This window comes from Protobothrops mucrosquamatus, unplaced genomic scaffold (genome assembly GCF_001527695.2).
Source record: "Protobothrops mucrosquamatus isolate PMUCROS unplaced genomic scaffold, P.Mucros_1.0 scaffold1499, whole genome shotgun sequence".
Taxonomy (NCBI): Eukaryota; Metazoa; Chordata; class Lepidosauria; order Squamata; family Viperidae; genus Protobothrops; species Protobothrops mucrosquamatus.
This window is the reverse complement of record NW_015387673.1, coordinates 112,830-137,829: the sequence shown is the minus strand read 5'-3', so window position 1 is coordinate 137,829 and position 25,000 is coordinate 112,830. Positions and strand designations below refer to the sequence as shown.

General features: G+C 49.1%; 2 protein-coding genes across 3 annotated transcripts in view; both read left to right on the top strand.

The window, feature by feature from the left end:
- The window catches only part of PCK2 (phosphoenolpyruvate carboxykinase 2, mitochondrial), a 23,530-nt gene extending 3,767 nt beyond the window's left edge, over positions 1-19,763 (top strand). Inside the window, exons 2-10 of one of the 2 annotated variants that reach the window (XM_015822235.2) lie at positions 4,954-5,199; positions 5,346-5,530; positions 6,338-6,541; positions 8,356-8,543; positions 14,035-14,197; positions 16,100-16,318; positions 16,940-17,077; positions 17,187-17,282; positions 19,254-19,763. In XM_015822235.2, coding sequence (XP_015677721.2) covers positions 4,954-5,199; positions 5,346-5,530; positions 6,338-6,541; positions 8,356-8,543; positions 14,035-14,197; positions 16,100-16,318; positions 16,940-17,077; positions 17,187-17,282; positions 19,254-19,708 — 1,894 coding nt within the window. In that variant the 3' untranslated portion in view covers positions 19,709-19,763. Of the gene's footprint in view, positions 1-4,953; positions 5,200-5,345; positions 5,531-6,337; positions 6,563-8,355; positions 8,544-14,034; positions 14,198-16,099; positions 16,319-16,939; positions 17,078-17,186; positions 17,283-19,253 lie in introns of those variants that run through there. The other variant, XM_015822236.1, reaches the window with a different exon arrangement.
- A 4,245-nt stretch (positions 19,764-24,008) lies between these two features.
- DCAF11 (DDB1 and CUL4 associated factor 11) overlaps positions 24,009-25,000 on the top strand; it is a 22,793-nt gene continuing 21,801 nt past the window's right edge. Inside the window, exon 1 of the mRNA XM_015822242.1 lies at positions 24,009-24,071. The gene's annotated coding sequence lies outside the window, so the exon portion shown is untranslated. The remainder of the gene's footprint in view (positions 24,072-25,000) is intronic.

The following is a 25,000-nucleotide window of genomic DNA, read 5'->3' as shown; positions in this document are numbered from 1 at the left end:
AAGGACGCAGAAAAGAGGATAGTCAAACGGGCCCAAAACTCCATGCATCCATTTCTCGCTTAGCCACGTAAACCTGAGGCTCCGTTGCGGTCGTAACCTGAGGACGGCAGGTATCCTCCTGCGGAAAAAAATCAAACAACGGCGGCGGCCTGCGAAGGAAGACGCCAGCAGCACGGATCCCCTCTGCCCCGAAGCGTTGTGTGTAATTGCAAAGCGTGGCGGGATGCCAGCTTCCTTTTAATTCACGAAGTGGGGGGGTGCACGGGAATTCTGGTTAAACCGGGAACAACATGTTCCTGGATCTCAGGAATCAGCCCCGGTTGCCGTGGAGCACGGTCTCGTTTGCAGAGGAGCTGTTTGCTTGGGGTGAAAGTCCACCCGACGCGTTTGCCCCTTGCTCTTAACTTGGTTTCTTGGTGCCTGGCCAAACCCGGTTCTCTCCCGGGCAGGCAGCCAATGGGAGAGGGAGGAAGGACGACGACGACGACAGCTCCCTGCTAAACCAGGATCCGGCGTGCAAGTAGTGGTTGCGGGCACGACCGGTCTCAGCAGATCCGTGGCATGGATTTCCCCCCCCTCCGAAGATCCTGGAGGGCAGGAAACGAGCGTCACGGCTCGGCGTGCCCTATACAGCCTGCGAGTCCTCGAATTACAGCCACAACGGAGCCCGACATTTCTGACTTTGCCCGTCGGAAAGTCGCAAAAGGGAAATCACGTGAGTCCCGGGGAGGCTGCGACCGTCGTAAACACGAGTCGGTTGCCCCAGCGTCTGAATTTTGGATCGCGGGCCCAGGGTGAGGCTGCGGCGGTCGTGAGGGTGAAAAAAGGGTCCCGGTGCCGTTGTAGCTTTGAACGGTCGTTAAAGGGAGCTGTTGTAAGTGGAGGACTTTCTGGAGTGCAATTGAGCGGCAAAAAAGGGTCCGGATTTCCTCTAGAGCTGGGCCCCCAAAAACAAGATTAAAAATTAAAATTAAAAATACAGGGAGTCCTCAACTTACAGCAGTTAGTGACAGTTCAAAGTTACGACGGCACTGAAAAAAGTGACCTACGACGATCGTTTTTTCACACTTAACGACCGTCGCAGTATCCCCGTGGACAGATTGATCAAAATTCAGACGCTCGGCAACGGATTTGTATTTACGACGGTTGCAGCGTCCCGGAGTCACCTTGCGACCTTGTGACAAATAAAGTCAACGGGAGAAGCCGGATTCGCTTAACGGCCGTGTGGCTCTCTTAACAACGGCGCTTACTCACTTAGCGACGGGGGTGAGAACGGTTGTAAAGTGGGACAAAATGCCCTGGTGAAAACCGGATTCGCTTAACAACCAGGTTACTAAGTGAACAATTGCAGCCAGTCAACTGCTATGCGTCGAGACTCAGTTAACAAAAGCCTCCCTTAGCGGCCACATTTTGGGGCTGAATTTTTTGCCGTCGTAAGTTGAGGACGACTTGCAAAAGCACCCCGGATCCGTGGGCAGCCTTGAGCAGCGGGCGTGGGAACTGCACGCCCTCTTGGGAACGGGCCTGCCAGCGTGGCAAGTTTGCCGCTGCGTGTTCGTACTGGTGTGTGCAATTTGTGTGTGCAATTTGTGCAGCTCGTTCCGTTCTTCTGAAAAAAATAATAATAATCCGAGATAACATTTTTGGGGGGAGAAAATATACCGATGTTGACACCCTCCACGAGGCCCGTGTGAAAACTTCCCCATGAGCAAAGGGTGCTGCTAGGGATTCCTACCCCTTCCCTTCCCCCCCCCACCCCGTTGTGAGAATTGTGCACTGTGGGAAACTCTGCCAAAGTCTTATCGCAAACTTTGCCCCTGTTCTTCAAAGCCTCCCCAAAGACAGATTAAATCTGGTGTTGTGTGTATTTAATTAGGGAGACACTTTTTAACTATTGCCAACCTCCAGTTTTCTCAGGGTTCCCCCCCCCCCACCTTGCATTTCAGCTTGCTCAGGATGGGGCCCGTAGGTCAAAACTACGTGGGCCAAGCTGAAACACGCCCGTGCATTTATAGAGCATGTACAGAATGCAGTAACGCTGAATCGGGCTTCTGGCAGGTGACAAATCAGAATAGAGCTGGAAGGGGACCGTGGAGGTCTTCTAGTCCAACCCCCTGCTCAAGCAGGAGACCGTAGGCCATTTCAGACAAATGAATGTCCAGTCTCTTTTTTTAAAACCCTCCAGTGATGGAGCACCCCCGACTTCTGGTGGCCAGCTGTTCCACTGGTTAATTGTCCTCGCCCGTTAGGAAGTTTCTCCTTAATTCCAGGTTGCTTCTCTCCTTGATTAGTTTCCATCCGTTGCTTCTTGTCCTGCCCTCTGGTGCTTTTAAGGGTGTTGCAAAACTGGACCTTCGTGAACACAATAATGCGGTGTTTTTTTTTCCAACCTTGGCCCCTTTAAGATAGGCGGACTTCAATTCCCAGAATTCCCCAGCCAGCTTGGCTGGCTGGGGAATTCTGGGAGTTGAAGTCTGCCCCTCTTAAAGTTGCCAAACCCTGCAATCGTGTGTTTTTTCTGACGGAAAAACCACAGAATTAGACTATAAGGAGACTGTACATACTCTTGTGTGTACGTGGAGTGAGAGGAACACGCACAAAGTAAAATGATTTCTAAATTGCATATTTGCAAATCTCTCTCTCTCTCGCGCGCTGACTATCTCTTGCGCTGACGTTCGCTGCCTCTCCTTGGTCCAACCGGATCGGTTTACTTAAATTGGATTTAAATTTAAATCGAAGGCTGTTTATCTAAGCCTGCCGAGTTTTTTTTTTTTTAATCTTCCTTTCTACGTGTCCATTTGCAGCCTCCGGGCTGGGTTTGTACACACACACAAAACTCTTTCAAGTGAGGTTGCTTCACTCTCTTGAGCGCGCACAAAGTTCACACCCTGGTTTTCCGAGCCGGTGCAAAGTTGGGCAAGATTAAGACACAACTCTCGCCGAAGAGGCTCAGGGATTTTGAGAGTGGAGCGCGCTGCGGTTGTTCGGTTCAACAACTCCACGGCCGGCAGGACCACAATAATAATAATAATGATGATGATGATGATGATGATGATGATGATGATGATGATGATGATGATGATGTTGGAAGGGACCCTGGAGGTCATCTAGTCCAACCCCCTGCTCAGGCAGGAAACCCTCCAGTATTGGAGCATTCACCACTTCTGTGATGCCCCAAACTTTCTGTTGCTAAGTGAGACATGCGTTAAGTGAATTTTGCCTTCATTTTACCACCTTTCTGGACGCAGTTGTTAAAGGAATCGCTGCAATTGTTAAGCTAGTGACATGGTTGTTAAGTGAAACTGGCTTCTCCCCCCCCCCTTGACTTCGCTTGTTGGACAGTCGCAAAAGGGGATCGCGGGACCCCGGGACAGTCAGCCGTCATAAATAGGAGTCAGTTGCCAAGCGTCCAAATTTTGATCACGTGACCAGGGGGTTGCTGCAAACGGTCGTAAGCGTGAAAAATGGCCCTCAGTCCCTTTTTTCAGTCACTCAATGGAATGTTGTAAGTCAAGGACTACCTGTATTGTGGGGGGGGGGGGAAGGATGGTAATGGTGGTTTCTGGCTCCTTCTAACCTTCTTTCCTCTTTCCTTCTTCTAACCCTCCTTCCTTCTTTTCACCCTCTTTCCTCTTTCCTTATTTTCACCTGACCGGCCGTACTCAGCGTGCGGTCCTCAACGGAACCGCATCTACATGGAGGGAAGTGTGTGGAGGGGTGCCCCAGGGCTCTGTTCTGGGCCCAGTGCTCTTCAACATCTTCATCAACGATTTGGACGAGGGGATAGATGGGGAACTCATCAAATTTGCAGATGACACCAAGCTGGCAGGAATAGCCAACACTCCAGAAGTTACAGGCTTAGGATACAGGAGGATCTGGACAGACTTGAACCCAGGGCCCTATCTAACAAAATGAAATTCAATGGTAAAAAAAGTAAGGTTCTACATTTAGGCAAGAAAAACCAAATGTACAGGTATAGTATAGGGGGTACCTTGCTCAATAGTAGTAACTGTGAGAGGGATTTCGGCGTCCTAGTGGACCATCACCTAAATAGGAGCCGGCCGTGTGCTGCAGCTGCCAAAAAGGGCAACACAGTGCTAGGCTGCATCAACAGAGGGATAGAATCAAGATCACCTGAAGTGTTAATACCACTTTACAAGGCCTTGGTAAGGCCACACTTGGAATACTGCATCCAGTTTTGGTCACCACGATGTAAAAAAGACGTTGAGACTCTAGAAAGAGTGCAGAGAAGAGCAACAAAGATGATTAGGGGACTGGAGGCTAAAACATAAAAGGAACGGTTGCTGGAATTCGGTATATCTAGTTTAACGAAGAGAAGGACGAAGGGGGACATGATAGCAGTCTTCCAGTATCTCAGGGGCTGCCCCAAAGAAGAGGGAGTCAAGCTATTCTCCAAAGCCCCTGAAGGCAGGACAAGAAGCAACGGATGGAAACTCATCAAGGAGAGAAGCAACCTAGAACTAAGGAGAAACTTCCTGATGGTGAGAACAATTAACCAGTGGAACTACCTGCCTCCAGAAGTTGTGAAGGCTCCAACACTGGAGGTTTTTAAGAAGAGACTGGACGGCCATTTGTCCGAAATGGTGTAGGGTTTCCTGCCTGAGCAGGGGGTTGGACTAGATGACCTCCAAGGTCCCTTCCAACTCCGTTATTCTTTTTTTTCCTTCCTTCCTTCCTTCTTCAACACTGGAAGTTTTTAAGAAGAGACTGGACAGCCATTTGTCCGAAATGGTGTAGGGTTTCCTGCCTGAGCAGGGGGTTGGACTAGATGACCTCCAAGGTCCCTTCCAACTTTACTATTATAATTAGTATTATTACTATTATTATTATTATTATTATTATTATTATTATTATTATTATTATTACACCCTCTTTCCTCTTTTCCTTCTTTTAACCCTCTTTCCTTCTTCTCACCCTTTTTCCTCTTTCCAGCCGAGGAGCCTTCTCGTTGAGGAGATGGTCTGCCGTGCCGGTGCGTTGGGCCCACGCTCCCCGCGTGCTCCACGGAGACTTGGCCAAACTCTCCGGCCGGGCCCAAGAGTTTGTCGAGCAAGGGGTGCGACTCTGCCAGCCGGACAGCCTTCACATTTGCGACGGGACGGAGAAGGAGAACAGCAAAATCCTGAATTTCCTCGAATCCGAAGGCGTCATCAAGCCGCTGACCAAATACGAGAACTGGTAAGCCGCCTCTCCCGTCTCTCTTGGGGCGTGGGGAGTGTGCCAGTTCCCATCCTCCCCGGGGAGTACGGGTATTGGAGTCCGGCTCGCCGACAGCCAAAATCCCCCCCCCCAAAATTCGGAAATCCTTCCTTTTCCTCCCGCAGCTGGCTGGCAAAAACCGACCCCAAGGATGTTGCCAGGGTGGAGAGCCGGACGGTCATCGTTACGGAGAACCAGAGGGACACGATCCCCGTCACGGCCCCGGGGGTCAAAGGGCAGCTGGGCAACTGGATGAACCCCCAAACCTTTCAAGAGGCGGTGGCTGATCGGTTTCCTGGTTGCATGAAAGGTGAATGGGACGTGTGTGTGTGTGTGTGTGTGTGTTTTCCCAACAAAGTTCCTTTTAAAAAAAAAAAATATACGAGTTACAAACTGGGCTCCGGTTTGGAGGCCGAGCCACGGATCAACATGGGGGGGGGATTGAACCCCGGGGGCAATTCCTGTCCAGCCATTTCCCTGATGGATCAACTGGATCCGGGCCACATTCGAATGCCTCTTCCCGACTTTCTCCCCTGGAGAGAACGGAATTGATTTATCTATCCTTTCCTTATTTGTGATTTCTTAATTCGATTGATTTGCTGATGCCCTTTGGAGCTGTGTTTTTCAAACGCCGCGAGTTTAAGATGGGGGGACTGCAACTCCCAGAATTCTCCAGCCAGCCGTGGAATCCTGGGAGATGGAATTCTGGGAGGAGGAGGGGGGAGGAGGAGGGGGAGGGAGAGTTAGGGAAGAGAAGGAGGAGGAGGAGGAGGAAGAGAGTATGAAGAATGGGGGAGAGGAGGAAGAGGAGGAGGGGGAGTTAGAGAGGGAGGGAGGGAAGAGGAGGAGGAAGAGTGTGGAGAATGGGGGAGAGGAGAAAGAGGAGGAGGGGAAGTTAGGAAGGGAGGGAAGAGGAGGAGGAAGAAGAAAGGAATTCTGGGAATTGAAGAGCAGTGGAAATGTTGAGCGAAATTGTGGCCGTAAAGCGAGGACCAACTTGTGTTTAATCAAAAGAGACGCTGAAACACCCCCAGGCCAGCAGATTTTTATTCTTCGTTTATTCTTTCGTCCTTATCTCAACTCCTCTTCCTCTCCCGATTCTGTCGCCTCTCCACAGGGCGCACCATGTACGTCATCCCCTACAGCATGGGGCCGCTCGGCTCCCCGCTCTCCAAAATCGGGATCCAGCTGACGGATTCGGCCTACGTGGTCGCCAGCATGCGCATCATGACGCGGATGGGCGCCGCGGCCCTCCGCACGCTGGGGGACGGCGAGTTCGTCAAGTGCCTGCATTCGGTGGGACGGCCCCTGCCCCTTAGCGGTAAGCCCCTCTTTCTCGGGGGTCTCTCCGTTCGTGCGACGTGTGTGAAGACGCGGCGCACAAAGCGGGTGCACGGGTGCGCAACGAGGCTAGCAAAGAGGAGGCGTGAAAAAAAAGAGAAAAAAAGAATAACAATTTTGTCTGATTTGGCACCCTCAGAACGGACACTGTTTCTCGGCTTTCTCCAGTTTAAGACGCGTGGACTTTGACTCCCAGAATTCCTCAGCCAGCGTCTTAAAGCAGGCTGGCTGGGGAATTCTGGGAGTTGAAGTCCACCCATCTTAAAGCATTCTGGATGGAGAATTCTGGGAGTTGAAGTCCACGCATCTTAAAGCATGCTGGCTGAGAATTCTGGGAGTTGAAGTCCACCCATTTTAAAGCATTCTGGATGGAGAATTCTGGGAGTTGAAGTCCATGCATGTTAAAGCAGGCTGGGTGGGGAATTCTGGGAGTTGAAGTCCATGTATCTTAAATCATGCTGGCAGGAGAATTCTGGGAGTTGAAGATTTGCTAAGGTTGAGAAACACTGGGGTAGATAATTCCTGAACTAGCTTACTGGGAATTGTGGCTATGGATACCCATATTTTCCAGATGTGCAAAGCTGGAGGCCATTATTCCAGAGGTTTGGGACTTCAGTTCCCAGAGTTCCCTATTTCTAGGCCCAGGCACATGTTGGAATCCCCAGTGTGCTGGGGGATTCAAACATCCTAGAAGACCTTTTGAGTTAAATCCTGATGTGCGGGCCCTAACGTGTCTTCTTGGGTGCTCCATAAGTGGAGGTTTTAAAGAAGAGACTGGACAGTCACCTGTCTGAGATGGTATATAGGTCCTCCTGCTTGGGCAGAGGGCTGGACTAGAAGACCTCCAAGGTCCCTTTCTATTCTATTCTATTCTATTCTATTCTATTCTATTCTATTCTATTCTATTCTATTCTATTCCATAATTCTATCCCATTATTCTATTCTATTCTATTCTATTCTATTCTATTCTATTTCTATCCCATAATTCTATTCTATTCTATTCTATTCTATTCTATTCTATTCTATTCTATTCTATTCTATCCTATCCCATCCTATCCCATCCTATCCCATCCCATCCCATCCCATCCCATCCCATCCTGTTCCATTCCATTCCATTCCATTCCATTCCATTCCATTCTATTCTATTCTATTCTATTCTATTCTATTCTATTCTATTCTATTTCTATCCCATAATTCTATTCTATTCTATTCTATTCTATTCTATTCTATTCTATTCTATTCTATTCTATTTCTATCCCATAATTCTATTCTATTCTATTCTATCCTATCCTATCCTATCCTATCCTATCCTATCCTATCCTATCCCATCCCATCCCATCCCATCCCATCCNATTCTATTCTATTCTATTCTATTCTATTCTATTCTATTCTATTCTATTCTATTCTATTCTATTCTATTCTATTTCTATCCCATAATTCTATTCTATTCTATTCTATTCTATTCTATTCTATTCTATTCTAATTTCTATCCCATAATTCTATTCTATTCTATTCTATCCCATCCCATCCCATCCCATCCCATCCCATTCCATTCCATTCCATTCTATTCTATTCTATTCTATTCTATTCTATTCTATTCTATTCTATTCTATTCTATTCTATTCTATTCTATTATTTTTATTAGTCTATTCTATTCTATTTTTATTATTCTATTCTGTTCTACTCTACTCTACTCTACTCTACTCTACTCTACTCTACTCTACTCTACTCTACTCTACTCTACTCTACTCTACTCTACTCTACTCTACTCTACTCTACTCTATTCTTCTGCAGAAGACCTCGTGAACAACTGGCCTTGCAATCCAGAGAAGACCTTAATCGCCCACGTGCCGAATCGCCGGGAGATCGTCTCTTTCGGGAGCGGCTACGGGGGCAACTCCCTGCTGGGCAAAAAGTGCTTCGCCCTCCGGATCGCTTCTTCCATCGCCAAGGACGAAGGCTGGCTGGCCGAGCACATGCTGGTGAGCGTGTGTGTATGTGGGGCGGAGGAGCTGAAGTTGAAGTGGGGGGTGCCTGTTTCTGCATTGGAAGAGGGGGGGCAGACCCGGGGGGTCCCAGCTGCTTGCAGAATTGCCCCATTGCCTCTTTGGAATGCTCAAAGGAGGGGGGTCTTTGACGGCGTGGCCTCGGCGGCCATTTTGACTTTTCTGCCTCCCTCTCAAAAAAACCCTCCTTGAAACTGGTCGGGGCCAAGCATTTTACAGGTGGTCCTCAACTTACGACCAAAACTGAACCCAAGGTTTCTGTAGCTAAGTGAGGCCTTTGTTGCATCAGTTTTTCCCCATTTTACGACCTTCCTTGCCTCCGTTGTGAAGTGAGTCACTCCGTTAATGTTAGTAGAACCTGGTCGCTAAGCGAATCTGGCTTTCCCCGTTGCCGTAACCGGCCGGAAGGTCGCAAAGGGGATCAGGTGACCCGGGGGGGGAACACGGCGACCGTCGTAAATACGAGCCCGTGGCCGGGCATCCGGATTTTGATCACGTGATCCTGACGGCTGTAACTGTTGAAAACGGTCACACGCCATGACTTCAAACTGTCCTGAAAGAAATCGTTATAAGTTTGAGGACGGCCGGTCTGTATTCTGAAGCTGCAAACTCTGTTTTTATTTTTTAATTTTCGTTCTCGTCTGCGGCTTGGAGGGAGACATCGGGCGCCCTTTGCACTTTCTGCACGCGCTCGGGGTCGCTCTTTCCCTCTGTCGGGGGCTGATCTACCGGTTTGTGGAGATTCATCCAGGGTTGTTGGTTGTCCCAAAAGTGCTTTTTTTTTCTCCCAAAAGGCAACTGGACTTCCTTTGTTTTTCCTGGAAGGAATTTCGCTTCTCGATCCAAGAGGCTTCTTCAATTCAGACCGAATGGCGGAGGATGGAACGGTTGATATTCCTTTGCGGTCACCTGGTCGTTAGTACTCCCTCTGAGAGTTGTTGAGGCCACTTGGAGGTTTATCTGAGCCCTCAGGGTCATCTGAAGGGTGCAAATGGGTGTGGAACTTTATTTGAAACTGCTGAAAGGACCGTGTTGTAAACAGGAGAGAGGTGGTGTCGCATCCCTCCCCCTCTGTTGAGAGAGGACTGTTCGTCTTAATGTAGGTGACTCCTCTTTTGAACCCCTCTCTCAACTGAGGGGGGGGGGGTTACAACGCCACCTCTCTCCTGTTTACCACACGGTCCTTTCAGCAGTTCCCAGAAGGTTTTACACCCATTTGCACTCTGATTCAGGTGACCCTGAGGGCACAGATAAGCCTCCAAGTGGCTTCAACGGCTCTCAGTGAGAGTACTAATGACCAGGTGACTGTAAAGGAACATAAATCCTTCCATTCTCCACCATTCAGTCAGAACTGAAGAAGCTTTTTGGACTACCTGTATTCTTTTGCAGTCACCTGGTCGTTAGTACTCCCTCTGAGAGTCATTGAGGCCACTTGGAGGTTTATCTCTGCCCTCAGGATCACCTGAATCAGAGCGCAAATATTTGGGTGTGGAGCCTTCTTGGAACTGCCGAAAGGACTCTGTTTAAACAGGAGATGGGGTGTTGTAACCCCCCCCTCGGTTGAGGAAGGGGTTGGAAAGAGGAGTCAAAGAGGCCATCTACATTAAGACAGAAGAGTCCTCTCTCAACAGAGGGGGAGGGATACGACACCACCTCTCTCCTGTTTACCACACGGTCCGTTCAGCAGCTCCAAAAAAAGTTCCACATCCATTTGCACCCTTCAGATGACCCTGAAGAAATTAATGACTCTCAGGGAGAGTACTAACGACTGCATGACTGCAAAGAACATAAACCCTTTCATCCTCCACCAGTATTATTTGCTCAATAGTAGTAACTATGAGAGGGATCTCGGAGTCCTAGTGGACAATCACTTAAATAGGAGCCAGCCGTGTGCTGCAGCTGCCAAAAAACCCAACACAGTTCTGGGCTGCATTAACAGAGGGATAGAATCAGGATCACGTGAAGTGTTAATACCACTTTACAAGGCCTTGGTAAAGCCACACTTGGAATACGGCGTCCAGTTTTGGTCACCACGATGTAAAAAAAGATGTTGAGACTCTAGAAAGAGTGCAGAGAAGAGCAACAAAGATGATCAGGGGGCTGGAGGCTAAAACATATAAGGAACGGTTGCTGGAATTGGGGATGTCTAGACCAGGGGTAGGCAACCTTGGCTCTTTTATGCCTCATGGACTTCAACTCCCAGAATTCCTGAGCCAGCATGGCTCAGCATGGCAACCTCTCGCTTTCTCCTCAGCATGGCTGGCTCAGGAATTCTGGGAGTTGAAATCATAAAAGAGCCAAGGTTGCCTACCCCTGGCCTAGTCTAATGAATAGAGGGACGAGGGGGGATATGATAGCCATGTTCCAATATCTCAGGGGCTGCCCCAAAGAAGAGGGAGTCAAGCTATTCTCCAAAGCACCCGAAGGCAGGACAAGAAGCAACGGATGGAAACTAATCAAGGAGAGAAACAACCTAGAACTAAGGAGAAACTTCCTGACAGTTCGAACAATTAACCAGTGGAACAACCTGCCTCCAGAAGCGGTGAATGCTCTGACACTGGAAGTTTTGAAGAAGAGACTGGGCAGCCATTTGTCTGAAATGGTATAGAGTTTCCTGCCTGGGCAGGGGGTTGGACTAGATGACCTCCAAGGTCCCTTCCGAGTCTGTTATTCTCTTATTCTTTTCCTTCCTTCCTTCCTCCCTCCCTTCTCCAACACTGGACGTTTTTAAGAAGAGACTGGACAGGCACTTGTCCGAAATGATCTAGGTTTTCCTGCCTGAGCAGGGGGTCAGACTAGATGACCTCCAAGGTCCCTTCCAACTATTATCATTATTATTATGGATCATCGCACAGTCAGCCAGATGTTCAGACTGGATTTGGCATTTTTGTCTACCTATCGAGTCCTTACCCAGGACCTGGGATAGGCAGATGTGGATGTTTGATGGTATTACAGATCTCGTCGCAGGATGGAAGCAGTTCCTAGTAAGGCCGCCTTTTGCAATTGACTAATGGCGAATTTGTCAATGCCAATGGTGTTCAAATGGTGCTCAAGTTGTTTTGGGATTGCACCCAAGGCGCTTATTATTATTATTATTATTATTATTATTATTATTATTATTATTATTATTATTATTATTATTATTATTATTATTATTATTGTACCACTCAGTCAGAACTGAAGAAAGCTTCCTGGATCGAGAAGCGAAACCTCTTCAAGGCAAAACCCAAGAAATTCCAGTTGCCTCTTGAAAGGGGGGGGGGAAAGCATCTTTGGGATATACTGGTTTATTTGTTCCGATCTGCCATCGAAGCCACCTAACCACGGAGCAAGTCCAGCATGCAGCCCTTGTGCCTTGGGGCAGGTTTTTTGTGCCAGGGGTGTCTCACTGGGGCATTGCAAAGTAGGACCGTGGAATTTGGGGGACGGGTGCAAACGGTTGCGTGGTGCATTAGGAGCACCGGGGGGGGGGGTGTCACAGGGCTTGATTGCTGGGATGAAGCCGGCGATGAGGTGAGGGGGGGGGTGAACAGAAAACTGGGTCCACCAGGCCAAAGGACAGAGGCCTGTTTGCACTGCCTGGGAGTGATATTTAACGAGCAAACATTGATTGGTTAATGAGTGACAGGCGCCAGCTGAAACGCCAAGCCAAGGCATTTGACGTAGGAAAGAGACAGCTGGAATTGGAGGTGAGGGGGGGCATTGTCCTCAGAGTGGGAGGACGGGGGGGGGGGGGTGATGGGCAGGAATTGCTGGTTTTGGAAAAACAGCTTCCCAGCTGACCGGGCAGCCATTTCCGTGAGCAGGATTGCAACGCCCATCGTGCTCAGACGGCACGATGATAAGGGATGATGGGAGCCGTAGTCCGGGTTGCAGCGGGACCCCCAGCTTCAGGAAAGACCAGCAAGGGGTGGGGCAGTGCAAAGGCTGTGGGATGGAGAGGAGAGATTTTGGGGGATCACTCGCTGTGGATTTGCCAGGATTCAGAGCATTCGTGAATTCACGAATTAATTCATCGGTCTTCTGATTTTTGGCCCAGGATGTTGAATTTTCAGCAAATTGAACAGGCTGAGTTACATCACAGGGAGAGAAAAAAAATAACAATAATCCAGGTCAGCGTAGTTTTGTGGAGCAAGCTCAGCTGTGAAGCCTTGAAGGGTTTTTACCTTAAGTGTGTGTCGTACACGTGCAAGCACGGAGTTGGAATTTAATTTTTTTAAAAAAAATAAAAAAAAATAACGTACCGTGGGAAAGCGTTTTCCCACCGATCCCCCGTTTCCAAGTAAGAAACATGAGTATTTTCTTTAACGGAAAGCAACGACCGTGAAGGTTAACCTTTTAGTCCCGCGTAGAGTAAAAGATTAATTTAAGACGAAAAGGCTGGAATTGGAGAGAAAGGAACAGCTCCGTTTTTAAAATGGCGGAATGTCAGCTGAACAAAAACTCTCTGAGGAAAATAAATCGTATTTCACCGTCTTAACTTCTTTCTTGTCAGGATAGATGTGAAGAAACAAAGTGAACCTCTTCCCCAGACTGTATTTAAAAATCCTAAGCTCGGCGTTTTTTTCAAGCTTGGCCACTTAAAGACGTGAGGATTTCAACTCGCAGAATTCTGGGAATCGAAGTCTGCAAATCTTAAAGTAGTCAAGCTACATAACTTCACCCACTTCATGAAACATGCAGCTAGCAGGGTGTTTTTTCAAACTTGGCGAGTTTAAGATGGGTGGACTTCAACTCCCAGAATTCCCCAGCTGGCCTGCTTTAAGCTGGGGCGACTTCAGCTCCCAGAATTCCCCAGCCAGCATGCTTCAAGATGCGAATTCCCCAGCCAGTCTGCTTTAAGATGGATGGACTTCAAGTCCCAGAATTCCCCAGCCAGCATGCTTTAAGATGGCTGGACTTCAAGTCCCAGAATTCCCCAGCCAGCATGCTTCAAGATACAAATTCCCCAGCCAGCATGCTTTAAGCTGGGTGGACTTCAAGTCCCAGAATTCCCCAGCCAGCCTGCTTTAAGATGGGTGGACTTCAACTCCCAGAATTCCCCAGCCAGCATCCTTTAAGATGGGTGGACTTCAACTCCCAGAATTCCCCAGCCAGCATGCTTCAAGATACAAATTCCCCAGCCAGCATGCTTTAAGATGGCTGGACTTCAAGTCCCAGAATTCCCCAGCCAGCATGCTTTAAGCATGGCTGGCTAGGGGATTCTGGGAGTTGAAGTCCACCTGTGTTAAACTTGCCAAGTTTGCAAAACACTTGAGTTAACACTTTTGGACTGGGAAACTGGGAGATACCTCCGTGCTAATGGAGAGATGCCGAAGCCTCTAACTATGATGGTTACCTGGATTTGGGTTAGCTACACCCGGCGGCCCATGCCGTGCAAACCTGGGTTATTGCGAAGAAAAGTTTTTGCCTCTGGGCTTGGCATCTTGTGCCAATCGTGGCACGCTCCCCTCTCTCCTTCTTGCAGATCCTGGGACTCACCAACCCGGAAGGCAAGAAAAAGTACGTGGCGGCCGCCTTTCCCAGCGCGTGCGGCAAGACCAACTTAGCCATGATGAATCCTACCTTGCCGGGCTGGCGCGTGGAGTGCGTAGGGGACGATATCGCCTGGATGAAGTTCGACAGTGAAGGTGACCCAGGGTGTTGGGGCTGAGAGGGCGGTAGGGAGGTGTGTTTTAAGGGCAGGGGTCTCCAACCCCCGGGGCCGTGGACCGGCACCGGTCCGTGGCACGCCAGAAACCGGTCCGCGGGATACAGGCAGCGCACGAAACCACGTCCCCTCCGGTCCACGGTAAAAACTTCCTCCACGGAACCCGTCCCTGGTGCCCGAAAAGTTGGGGGCCTGATGTTTTAGGTGGAAAAGGTAGTCCTTGCTTTACGACATCAATGGGATGTCCATCACTAAGTGAAACAGTGATACAGCAAAGAGGACCAATTTTGCCCAAACCTCAGTGCCCATTCCGGCAACAACATAAACTGAGTTTCCACCCACCCACCCCTCAGGGAGCCCTCAGGGCACAAATTTGGGCCTAAGGATTTGTGTCTGAGTTTGCAAGGAGATCTGGAGATCTTCCTGGCAAGGACCCAGCCGTGTGCGGCAGCTGCCAAAAGAGCCAACACAGTGCTAGGCTGCATCAACAGAGGGACAGAATCAAGATCACCTGAAGTGTTAATACCACTTTACAAGGCCTTAGTGAGGCCACACTTGGAATACGGCATCCAGTTTTGGTCACCACGATGTAAAACAGATTTTGAGACTCTAGAAAGAGTACAGAGAAGAGCAACAAAGATGATTAAGGGACTGGAGGGTAAAGCATATAAGGAAAGGTTGCAGGAATTGGGGATGTCTAGTTTAACGAAGAGAAGGACGAGGGGGGACAGGATAGCTGTGTTCCAATATCTCAGGGGCTGCCCCAAAGAAGAGGGAGTCAAGCTATTTTCCAAAGCGCCTGAAGGCAGGACAAGAAGCAACGCGTGGAAACTAACGAAAGAAAGAAGCAACCTAGAACTAAGGAGAAACTTCCTGACAGAACAATTAACCAGTGGAACCACCTGCCTCCAGAAGCAGTGAATGCTCCAACACTGGAAGTTTTTAAGAAGAGACTGGACAGCCATTTGTCTGAAATGGGATAGGGTTTCCTGCCTGAGCAGGGGGGTTGGATAGTTGACCTCCAAGGTCCCTTCCAACAACAACAACAATAATAATAATAATAATAATAATAATAATAATAATAATAATAATGATGATGATGATGATGATGATGATGATAATGATAATGATAATGATAATAATAACCGCAACAACAACAGCAGCAACAACAACAACAACAACAACAATAATAATAATAATAATAATAATAATAATAATAATAATAATAATAATAATAATAATAATAATAATAATGGAGAGAAGCATCCTAGAACTAAGAAGAAACTTCCTGACAGTTAGAACAATTAACCAGTGGAACTCCTTGCCTCCAGAAGCGGTGAATGCTCCAACACTGGAAGTTTTTAAGAAGAGACTGGACAGCCATTTGTCTGAAATGGGATAGGGTTTCCTGCCTGAGCAGGGGGTTGGATTAAATGACCTCCAAGGTCCCTTCCAACTATAATAATAATAATAATAATAATAATAATAATAATAATAATAATAATAATAATAATAATAATAATAATAATAATAATAATAATAATATAAAAACCCCACCACCACCACCACCACCACCACAACGACGACGACGACGACGATGATGAGGATGATGATGATGATGATGATGGAGAGAAGCAACCTAGAACTAAGGAGAAACTTCCTGACAGTTAGAACAATTAACCAGTGGAACTCCTTGCCTCCAGAAGTGGTGAATGCTCCCAACACTGGAAGTTTTTAAGAAGAGACTGGACAGTCCTTTGTCCGGAATGATATAGGGTTTCCTGCCTGAGCAGGGGGTTGGACTAGATGACCTCCAAGGTCCCTTCCGACTTTATTATTATTAAGAATAACCAACCGCCTGGTGTTTCTTCCCTTTCTCTAGGCCGCCTGCGGGCCATCAACCCCGAGAACGGCTTCTTCGGGGTGGCCCCGGGCACGTCCACTCGGACCAACCCCAACGCCATGCACACCATCCAGCGCAACACCATCTTCACCAACGTGGCCGAGACCAGCGAAGGGGGCGTCTACTGGGAGGGGATCGACCAGAGGATTCCGGAAGGGGTCACCATCAGCACCTGGCAAGGAAAGCCTTGGAAGCCAGGTGAGCTCAGCTGTTGGGTACAAAATCACGGACACACACACACACACACACACTGATACATGGCTGTGCAGGGCATAGGGTGGGCCAGGAGGCCGAGCTTGGAGGAGAGAGGACCAGCTAATGAGAAACAGTGTTCAAATCAAGGCTAAGGGATTCTGGGAATTGAAGTCCACGCATCTTAAAGCATGCTGGCTGAGGAATCCTGGGAGTTGAAGTCCACGCATCTTAAAGCATGCTGGCTGGGGAATTCTGGGAGTTGAAGTCCACGCATCTTAAAGCAGGAATAGAATATAGAATATAGTAGAGTATAGTGGAGTGGAGTGGAATGGAATGGAATAGAATTATGGGATGGGATGGGATGGGATGGGATGGGATGGGATGGGATGGGATAGGATAGAATAGAATAGAATAGAATAGAATAGAATAGAATAGCCAGCCATGCTGAGGGGAAAGGGAGAGGTTTCCAAGCTGAGCCATGCTGGCTCAGGAATTCTGGGAGTTGAAGTCCACGAGTCATAAAAGAGCCAAGGTGGCCTACCCCGTCCTAGATCTCTGGTGTGGATCATTGTCGGGATCTGATCGTCTCATTTCTTCCATCTTTCCCTCTTTTTTCCTCTCCAGGGGATCCATGGCCCGCTGCTCATCCAAATTCCCGCTTTTGTGCCCCGGCTCGGCAGTGCCCCATCATGGACCCGGATTGGGAATCCCCGCAAGGGGTCCCCATTGACGCCATCATCTTTGGGGGCAGGAGACCAGCAGGTTAGGAGCCCTGCCCCCCCTTCCTCCCTCCCCCAATGGTCTTCCCAGACCTCTGCACTTTGGGATGTTCTTAAGATCACCTCTTGGTGTCTTTTCCCTCCCTCCACAGGGGTGCCTTTGGTGTACGAGGCCTTCAACTGGCGCCACGGGGTCTTCGTGGGCAGCGCCATGCGGTCGGAGTCCACAGCGGCGGCTGAGCACAAAGGTGGGGGCTTTGGGTTCGAAACAGGGCACGGCTTCCTGTCGTTTGCGAAGTCGGAAGAGAAAAGTTAATCCTAATAACAATGAAAAGAAGAAGAAAAAAGGAATTGACCCATATTGACCAGAAGGAAGATAAGCTGATAAGCTTGAGCATTCCAGCCAGTCCCTTGCCTTCGAATTGAGGCTTGTGTGTGTGTGTGTGTGTGTCTGTGTGTGCGCGCACACACACACACACACACGTTTTGTGTGTTTTTACATGGAAAGGGGCCAAAAATGTACCTACAGGGAGTCCTCGACTTACCGCCGTTTGTTTAGTGACCGTTCAAAGCTACAATGGCGCTGAAAAAAGGGACTTACAAACCGATCCTCACACTTAATGACCGTTGCAGGATGTCCACATCAGGTGACCAGACTTCGGGAGCTTGGCAACCGGCATGTCTAGGCCAGGGGTAGGCAACCTTGGCTCTGTTATGACTCGTGGACTTCAACTCCCAGAATTCCTGAGTTAGCCATGCTGAGGGGAAAGGGAGAGGTTTCCAAGCTGAGCCATGCTGCTCAGGAATTCTGGGAGTTGAAGTCCACGAGTCATAAAGCGGCCTAGGCCTAGGCCAGAGTTAGGCAACCTCGGCTCTTTTATGACTCGTGGACTTCAACTCCCAGAATTCCTGAGCCAGCCATGCTGAGGGGAAAGGGAGAGCTTTCCAAGCTGACCCATGCTGGCTCAGGAATTCTGGGAGTTGAAGTCCACCAGTCATAAAAGAGCCAAGGTTGCCCATCCCTGGCCTAGACGAGGTCACATGATCCCCCCTTGGCAAATCTCCCAGCTGGCTTCCGACAAGGAAAGTCAGTGGGGGGAAAGCCGACTCGCTCAACAACCGAAGGGATGAGAGGTCCTTGGTGATCTCTGAGGGGGGTGGTTTTCTTGCAGACGTTTCATTAGCCAAACTGGGTAACATCATCAGTGCTAGAAGGGAGGGGGGGTTGTGGAATGGGAGGAGGAGGAGGAGGAAGAGGAGGAGGAGGAGGACGACGACAGTGGGGTCCTTGGTGCTCTCTGAGCTGGCTGGCTTTTCTTGAAGACGTTTCATGACCCAACTAGGGAATATCATCAGTACTAGAAGGAAGGGGGGGGTTATGGAGAGAGGAGGAGGAGGAGGATTGTGGGGTCCTTGGTGCTCTCTGAGCTTGGCGGCTTTCCTTGCAGAGACATTTCATGACCCAACTAGGGAATATCATCAGTGTGAGAAGGGACGGGGGATGGGGGAGGAGTAGGAGAAGACAGAGACTATGGGGTCCTTGGTGCTCTCTGAGCTTGGTTGTTTTCTTGTAGATGTTTTAGGACCCAACTAAGGACTGTTATCAGTACTAGAAGGGAGGGGGGTTGTGGAAAGGAGGAGGAGGGAGGGAGGGAGGAGGAGGAGGAGGAAGAGGAGGAGGACTGTGGGGTCCTTGGTGCTCTCTGAGCTTGGTGGCTTTCCTTGCAGAGACATTTCATGACCCAACTAGGGAACATCATCAGTGTGAGAAGAGAGGGGGGATGGGGGAGGAGGAGGAGGAAGAAGAGGAGGAGGAGGAGGAGACGGAGACTATGGGGTCCTTGGTGCTCTGAGCTTGGTGGTTTTTCTTGCAGACATTTCATGACCCAACTAGGTATCCTCATCAGTGCTAGACGGGAGTGGGGTTTGCAGAGAGGAGGAGGAGGAGGAGGAGGAGGAGGAGGAGGAGGAGGAGGAGAACTGTGGGATCCTTGGTGCTCTCTGAGCTTGGCTGTTTTCTTGCAGACGTTTTGTTACCCATACTAAGAACGTCAGTGCTAGTCCTCAACAAGCCTGCCCCCCCCCAAATGTCATAGAATGGGTTGCGCTTCCCTTAACGACCCCTTTGCTTAGCAGTCCTATTTTGCTGTGTTTGGGGCCTGAATCTTTCACCTCCACCATTCCCGTTCTCTTCTCTCTTCTCCAACCTGGTTCTGCAGGCAAGGTCATCATGCACGACCCCTTCGCCATGCGCCCGTTCTTCGGCTACAACTTCGGCCGCTACCTGGAGCACTGGTTGAGCATGGAAGGGCGGAAAGGCGCCCGCCTTCCCAAAATCTTCCACGTCAATTGGTTCCGGAAAGATGTCGCCGGGAACTTCCTGTGGCCAGGTTTCGGGGAGAATTCGCGGGTCCTGGAGTGGATCTTCCGCCGGGCGGACGGAGAAGAGAGCGCGAAGGAGACGCCCATCGGGTACGTCCCCAAAGAAGGTGCCTTAGACCTGTCGGGCCTCAGCCAGGTGAGCCATTCGGCGCTCTTTTCCCTGCCCAAGGAATTCTGGGAACAGGAGGTCCGAGAAGTGAGACAATATCTGACGGAACAAGTACCCCAGGACTTGCCCAAGGAAGTCTTGAAAGAACTGGAAGCCTTGGAGACCCGGGTGAAGAAGATGTGAGGAACCTCAACTGTCAAAGACGTCCAAAGATTCTTCCCCTGTTTTTTGGGGTGGGGTGGGGTGAACGGAGATATCAGGGGCCTTGTTTACAGACAATCCATTCCTCTTTTCTTATCAGCTAAGTCTCTCCAGCCTCAGGTGTCCCGTATCATGTTTCCTAGGTCAGCTGATGGCCACCTAGCGTCCTTCGGCCTTGTCTACCGTCTTTGACCAGCGTCATCTTGCTTGATACCTCTCTTTCGCTTCCTTCCTCCCTTTCAGCTCTGGGGAGACGGGAAGTGGGTGGCCTTGCATCTTGAAAGCTATCGTAAGGATGGTGATGCCTCCTCAGATGTTGCTTCTTCTCCCTGCATCTTCTCTGTAGGAGCTTCTGAGAGGGTTGGGTGCTTTGACCAGCTGTCTTTTTAATAATAAAAATAATAATAATAATTAAAAAAACCCTGGAAAAATCATTGGAAGAGAGGGAAGAAGGAACGGTGAAGGGGGTAAAAAGACACGGAGGGTTCTTCCAATATTTATCTCCAATGCTTATATTTCTGGAGGCAGGAACCAGGAGTGATCTATGAGGACCTCTCAATCCTACCGTGATTAGGACATCCGTTCACCTCATTTGCAGGTCCTACATTTGTCGTTAACATCCATGTTAGTTAGAATATGGTCCAGGCCTTCATCCTTTGTCCCTCTGTCTCTTTCAACCTGGATTCCCGATTCACACTGCCCGAGATTGAAGTTGATCTGTCTTCAAGACAAGATTCCTTGCTGAAGCCCAGAGGTTGTCTGTGATATGAAACCGAGGAGGAGGTTTTAACCTGATCCATTCCTTACCTTGCCCGTCTGGTGTGTGAACGATGGTTGCAGGTTAGCTCGGGATTTAAATCGTGGTTTTCTGCACGCTGGAGGAAAGCCAGAAAAACGAAGCTGGCACGATGTTGAATCAAAGCGATGAAGTCACCTCACACTTGTAGTGCTGAAAAGAAGTGACTCGCGACAAGTCCTCGTGCTTACGGCCATTACAGCGTGTGTCCCCCCCCCCGATCCCAGGATCATCATTTTGGGTGCAACCGGAATGTGTTGACAAGGGGTCGGTGGCATCCCAGGATCACGTGATTGCCGTTAGTTGCCTTCCCCACGAGCAAAGTCGATGGGGGAAGCTGGCTTCGCTTAACGACCGTTCGATTGGCTTAACGCACATGAGATTCGTTTAACGGCCTTGGCAAACAAGGTGATGAAATTGGGGGCAGTCCTGTGATGAGGCACTGAAGAGCTGAGCGATGGAAATTCTGATCTCCATTGTGGGTCCTAAGCAAAGGACAATCTGTAACTTATCCACCCACCCATCCAGAGCTGGGAGGGATCTTGGAGGTCTTCTAGTCCAACCCCCTGCTCAAGCAGGAGACCCTATACAGCAGGGGTCTTCAAACTTGGCCCTTTTATGACTGGTGGACTTCAACTCCCAGAATTCCTCAGCCAGTGTACGCTGGCTGAGGAATTCTGGGAGTTGAAGTCCACAAGACATGAAAGCGCCAAGTTTGAAGACCCCTGGTTTAAATTCACCATTCCTCTTAACACGAATATGGCTTCAGTTCTTTCAGGACATGTGGCCTCAGACAAAAGCTACCCTGCAGGGTTGTTGTGAGGACTAATCAGATGGGAAATAACATAATCCCATTGGATGGGATTCAGATCAGGGCGAGGGATCTGTGTCTTTTAATATTGCATTGCTATTGAAATAATGTTTAGATCAGAGTTTCTCAAACATGGTCTCTTTAAGATCTGTGGACTTCAGCTCCCAGAATTCCCCAGGCAGCATGGCTGCCTGGGGAATTCTGGGAGTTGAAGTCCAAACATCTTAAAGTTTGAGTTTTAAGTTTAAACATGATGTCATGTTTTCATGACATCACAACAAAGCAAGCAATAGCTAATGGAGAATTCACTTTTTAGCCTAATGAATCTTAAATCCAGTGAGGGGAATAAATTATAAAGTGTGCCTACTCTTTATACACTAAAACGATGGGCCTGTTACACTTAATCAGTCGAGAATGTTAGTAGTTGGCTATTACGTGGAATCTTTAATTGGTGCTCAATATGAAAGTCAATTTTTTCTTATTTGTGTACATTCCTAGTACATCAAGACCACAGATAACAGGTTTATATGTCTTGCCTTTTTAAAATTTCCAATAATGTGCTGGATTTTACTGTTGCGGTGAGAAAGACACGCTGTGGAAGAGAAAAGGCCGAGAAAAATAAAACTGGTCAACGTTTTTGGGTAGAGTTTGTATGATGGCATTTTGACCAGAAACAAGGCAACATCTGCAAATAAAACCCAGAAAAGCTAAATGATTGATTGAAATGTAATTGCTGTCCATGGCAGGGAGGATTCTGAAACATAAAAAAACATATTTTATTAATAATAAACCCAAATAAGAATAATAATTTGTAGTTGTTTTTTTTCATTGTTATTCCAAGTCAGTGGCACGATTTGTGTGTACTTGGAAGTGTGTGCAAAGGAGCGATACAAACAGTAGCACAGGGGTGTACAAACTTGGCCCTTTGATGACTTGTGGACTTCAACTCCCAGAATTCCTCAGCCAGCGTGCCTGGCTTAGGAATTCTGGGAGTTGAAGTCCACAAGCAGGGGTCTTCAAACTTGGCCCTTTTATGACTTGTGGACTTCAACTCCCAGAATTCCTCAGCCAAGCACGCTGGCTGAGGAATTCTGGGAGTTGAAGTCCACAAGTCATCAAAGGGCCAAGTTTGAAGACCCCTGGTCTGGATCTAAGCCCGCGGTTTCATCAAAATGGCTGACTGAGGAATTCTGGGAGTTGAAGTCCACAAGTCATAAAAGGGCCACGTTTGAAGACCCTTGCGAGTAGCAGAAATAAACAATTGTGCCAACAGATGTGTGGACTTCAGCTCCCAGAATTCCTGGCTAGCTGGTTGTCGCTGAGAAATTAGTTGATGGTAAACATTGTGTGGTGTATATGTATGATTTGCAGAGTGGGGAAAGAATGGTGTCTGGCTGTGTACATGTCGATGTGTGTGTGTGTTTGTGTTGTCTGTGTTGCAGAGATGAGAAAGAACGCTGTCTGGGTTTGTGTGTCAATAGATATAGATTCACAGCCTTTAAACTAATCTTAGTTTGACTGCTGGCTTCTTTGGAGACTTCAGGGCAGGGGTCTTCAAACTTGGCCCTTTGATGACTTGTGGACTTCAACTCCCAGAATTCCTCAGCCAAGCATGCTGGCTGAGGAATTCTGGGAGTTGAAGTCCACAAGTCATAAAAGGGCCAAGTTCTACAAGCAGGTTAAGCGTGTTGTGGGAACCCAGCCAGTTAGTGTGGGCAACTGCTTTGCAGGTTGCTTAAGCATCTCTTCCCAGAAGCTCTTTATGTTCTCAGGATGTCCTTCAGTTCTATTGGATTACAACCCCCTTAATCCACAGCCAAAGGCGTCCAATATATTTGGAAGAATCCCAATAGGGGAAAATTACAGTAAAAATGTCCGTGCATTTGCTGGCTACAAGCTCAGGTGCCAGCGTGGCGTAAAAGGAGTTAAGTGTGTATGTCACAAATGCGCAATTTGCAAAGTTTCACAATTTTGTGAGGCTGCTGCTGCAGTGTTTCTTCAACCTTGGCAACATTAAGAGTTGTGGACTTCAAATCCCAGAATTCTCTAGCCAGCATACATGGACTTCAATTCCTAGAATTCTCCATCCAGCATGAGTGGACTTCAACTCCCAGAATTCCTCAGCCAGCATGTCTGGCTGAGGAATTCTGGGAGTTGGAGTCCACTCCTCTTGATTTCTGGGAGTGGAAGTCCAGCCCTCTTAAAGTTGCCATGGTTGAGAAATTTGTATTGCAATTTAAAAGACATTTAAACACGTCAGCAGCAAATAATGATAATATATTTCCCTGATAAGCGTTTGATCAAGAACCACCACATCACCTGCCTCACTCTTATCCAATCAGAGAGCGAGAAAGTTCCTCTAGAGCCCGCCTCCTACCTACGACTTCATCACTCCCAGCAGAGCGTTTCCACGGATCGACAGCCAGTTTGAGTTCCTTCGGTTAGCCTCTCGTCGAGGAGGCGGGTAGCGGGCGGAAGGCGGGCACAAAACGTCAGCCACTGCGCAAAATGGAATAGTGGATCAAATGTGTCACCCGCCCTACTCCTTCCCGGCATCGTTGTTGGTTAGTTTCGTCCCGTCCGGAGAAAAATTTCGGAGTGCATGCTGGTCCACACACGAGCGGTGGCCAATCGTCTTCGCAGTCGGCTCGCCCCGCCCCTCGGCCCCTGGTCCACTCGGGTTCAAGCGGCGGCCCCTGTAAGATGTAAACAAGGCCTCGCGCTCCGACCGTTAGAGGGTGAGGAGGGTCTCGCGCTCACCGCGGGGGGAGGGAAGGGCAGCCGAAGGAACAGCGGGAGGCATTTCATTGGCCGACTGACACCACTCCGAGGAGGGGGTAGTGAGGGGGGGGAAACAGCACCAAAAAAGGGGGGGTAGAAATAAAAAAATGCCAAGAACCCTCCTGATTGGTGGGCAAGCAAGGGCACTTGGGCAGCCAGAGTGTCCCCCCAGTATGGCGCCTGCTGATTGGAGGAGCGTGGCCCGAGCGCGCCGCCCATTGGCGGAGACCCGGCGGCGGTCGGGGGAAACATTCTAACAAGCTGTTTTTCGATTGGTGGGCTGTGGACGAGCGGAGGTGAAAGGTTAGAGGGGGGGCAGTTGCTCCTGAGGCCCCTCCGGGATGGGGTTGTTTACTTAGGGGAGCCCCAAGCCTTTTCCAGCCTTGAATGCTGGGATTGGGGGGAGGGCAAAATTTGGGATACGGCTGCGAGGGGGAAGGGCAGAACAGGGAGGTTTCTGGACGCTCCCGAGGTGCCTCAAAGACTCTAGTCCTCAGTAAGAAGGGACTTGATGAGCTTTGGAGAAAGCTCATGTCCTCTACGGCTCGTGGGGGGCGGGGCAGGGCAGAACAGTGAGGTTTCTGGACAGGTTTCTTTGAAGTGTTTCAAAGAGGCTAGTCCTCAGTAACAAGGGACTTGATGGGCTTGGACAACGGCTCTTGGGGGGGGAGGGCAGAACAGTGAGGTTTCTGGACACTCCTGAAGTGTCTCAAAGATGCTAGTCCTCAGTAAGAAGGGACTTAATGGGCTTGGACAACGGCTGGGGGGGGAAGGCAGAACAGTGAGGTTTCTGGACACTCCTGAGGTGCCTCAAAGACACTAGTCCTCAGTAAGAAGGGACTTGATGAGCTTTGGAGGAAGCCCATGTCCTCTACAGCTCTGGGGG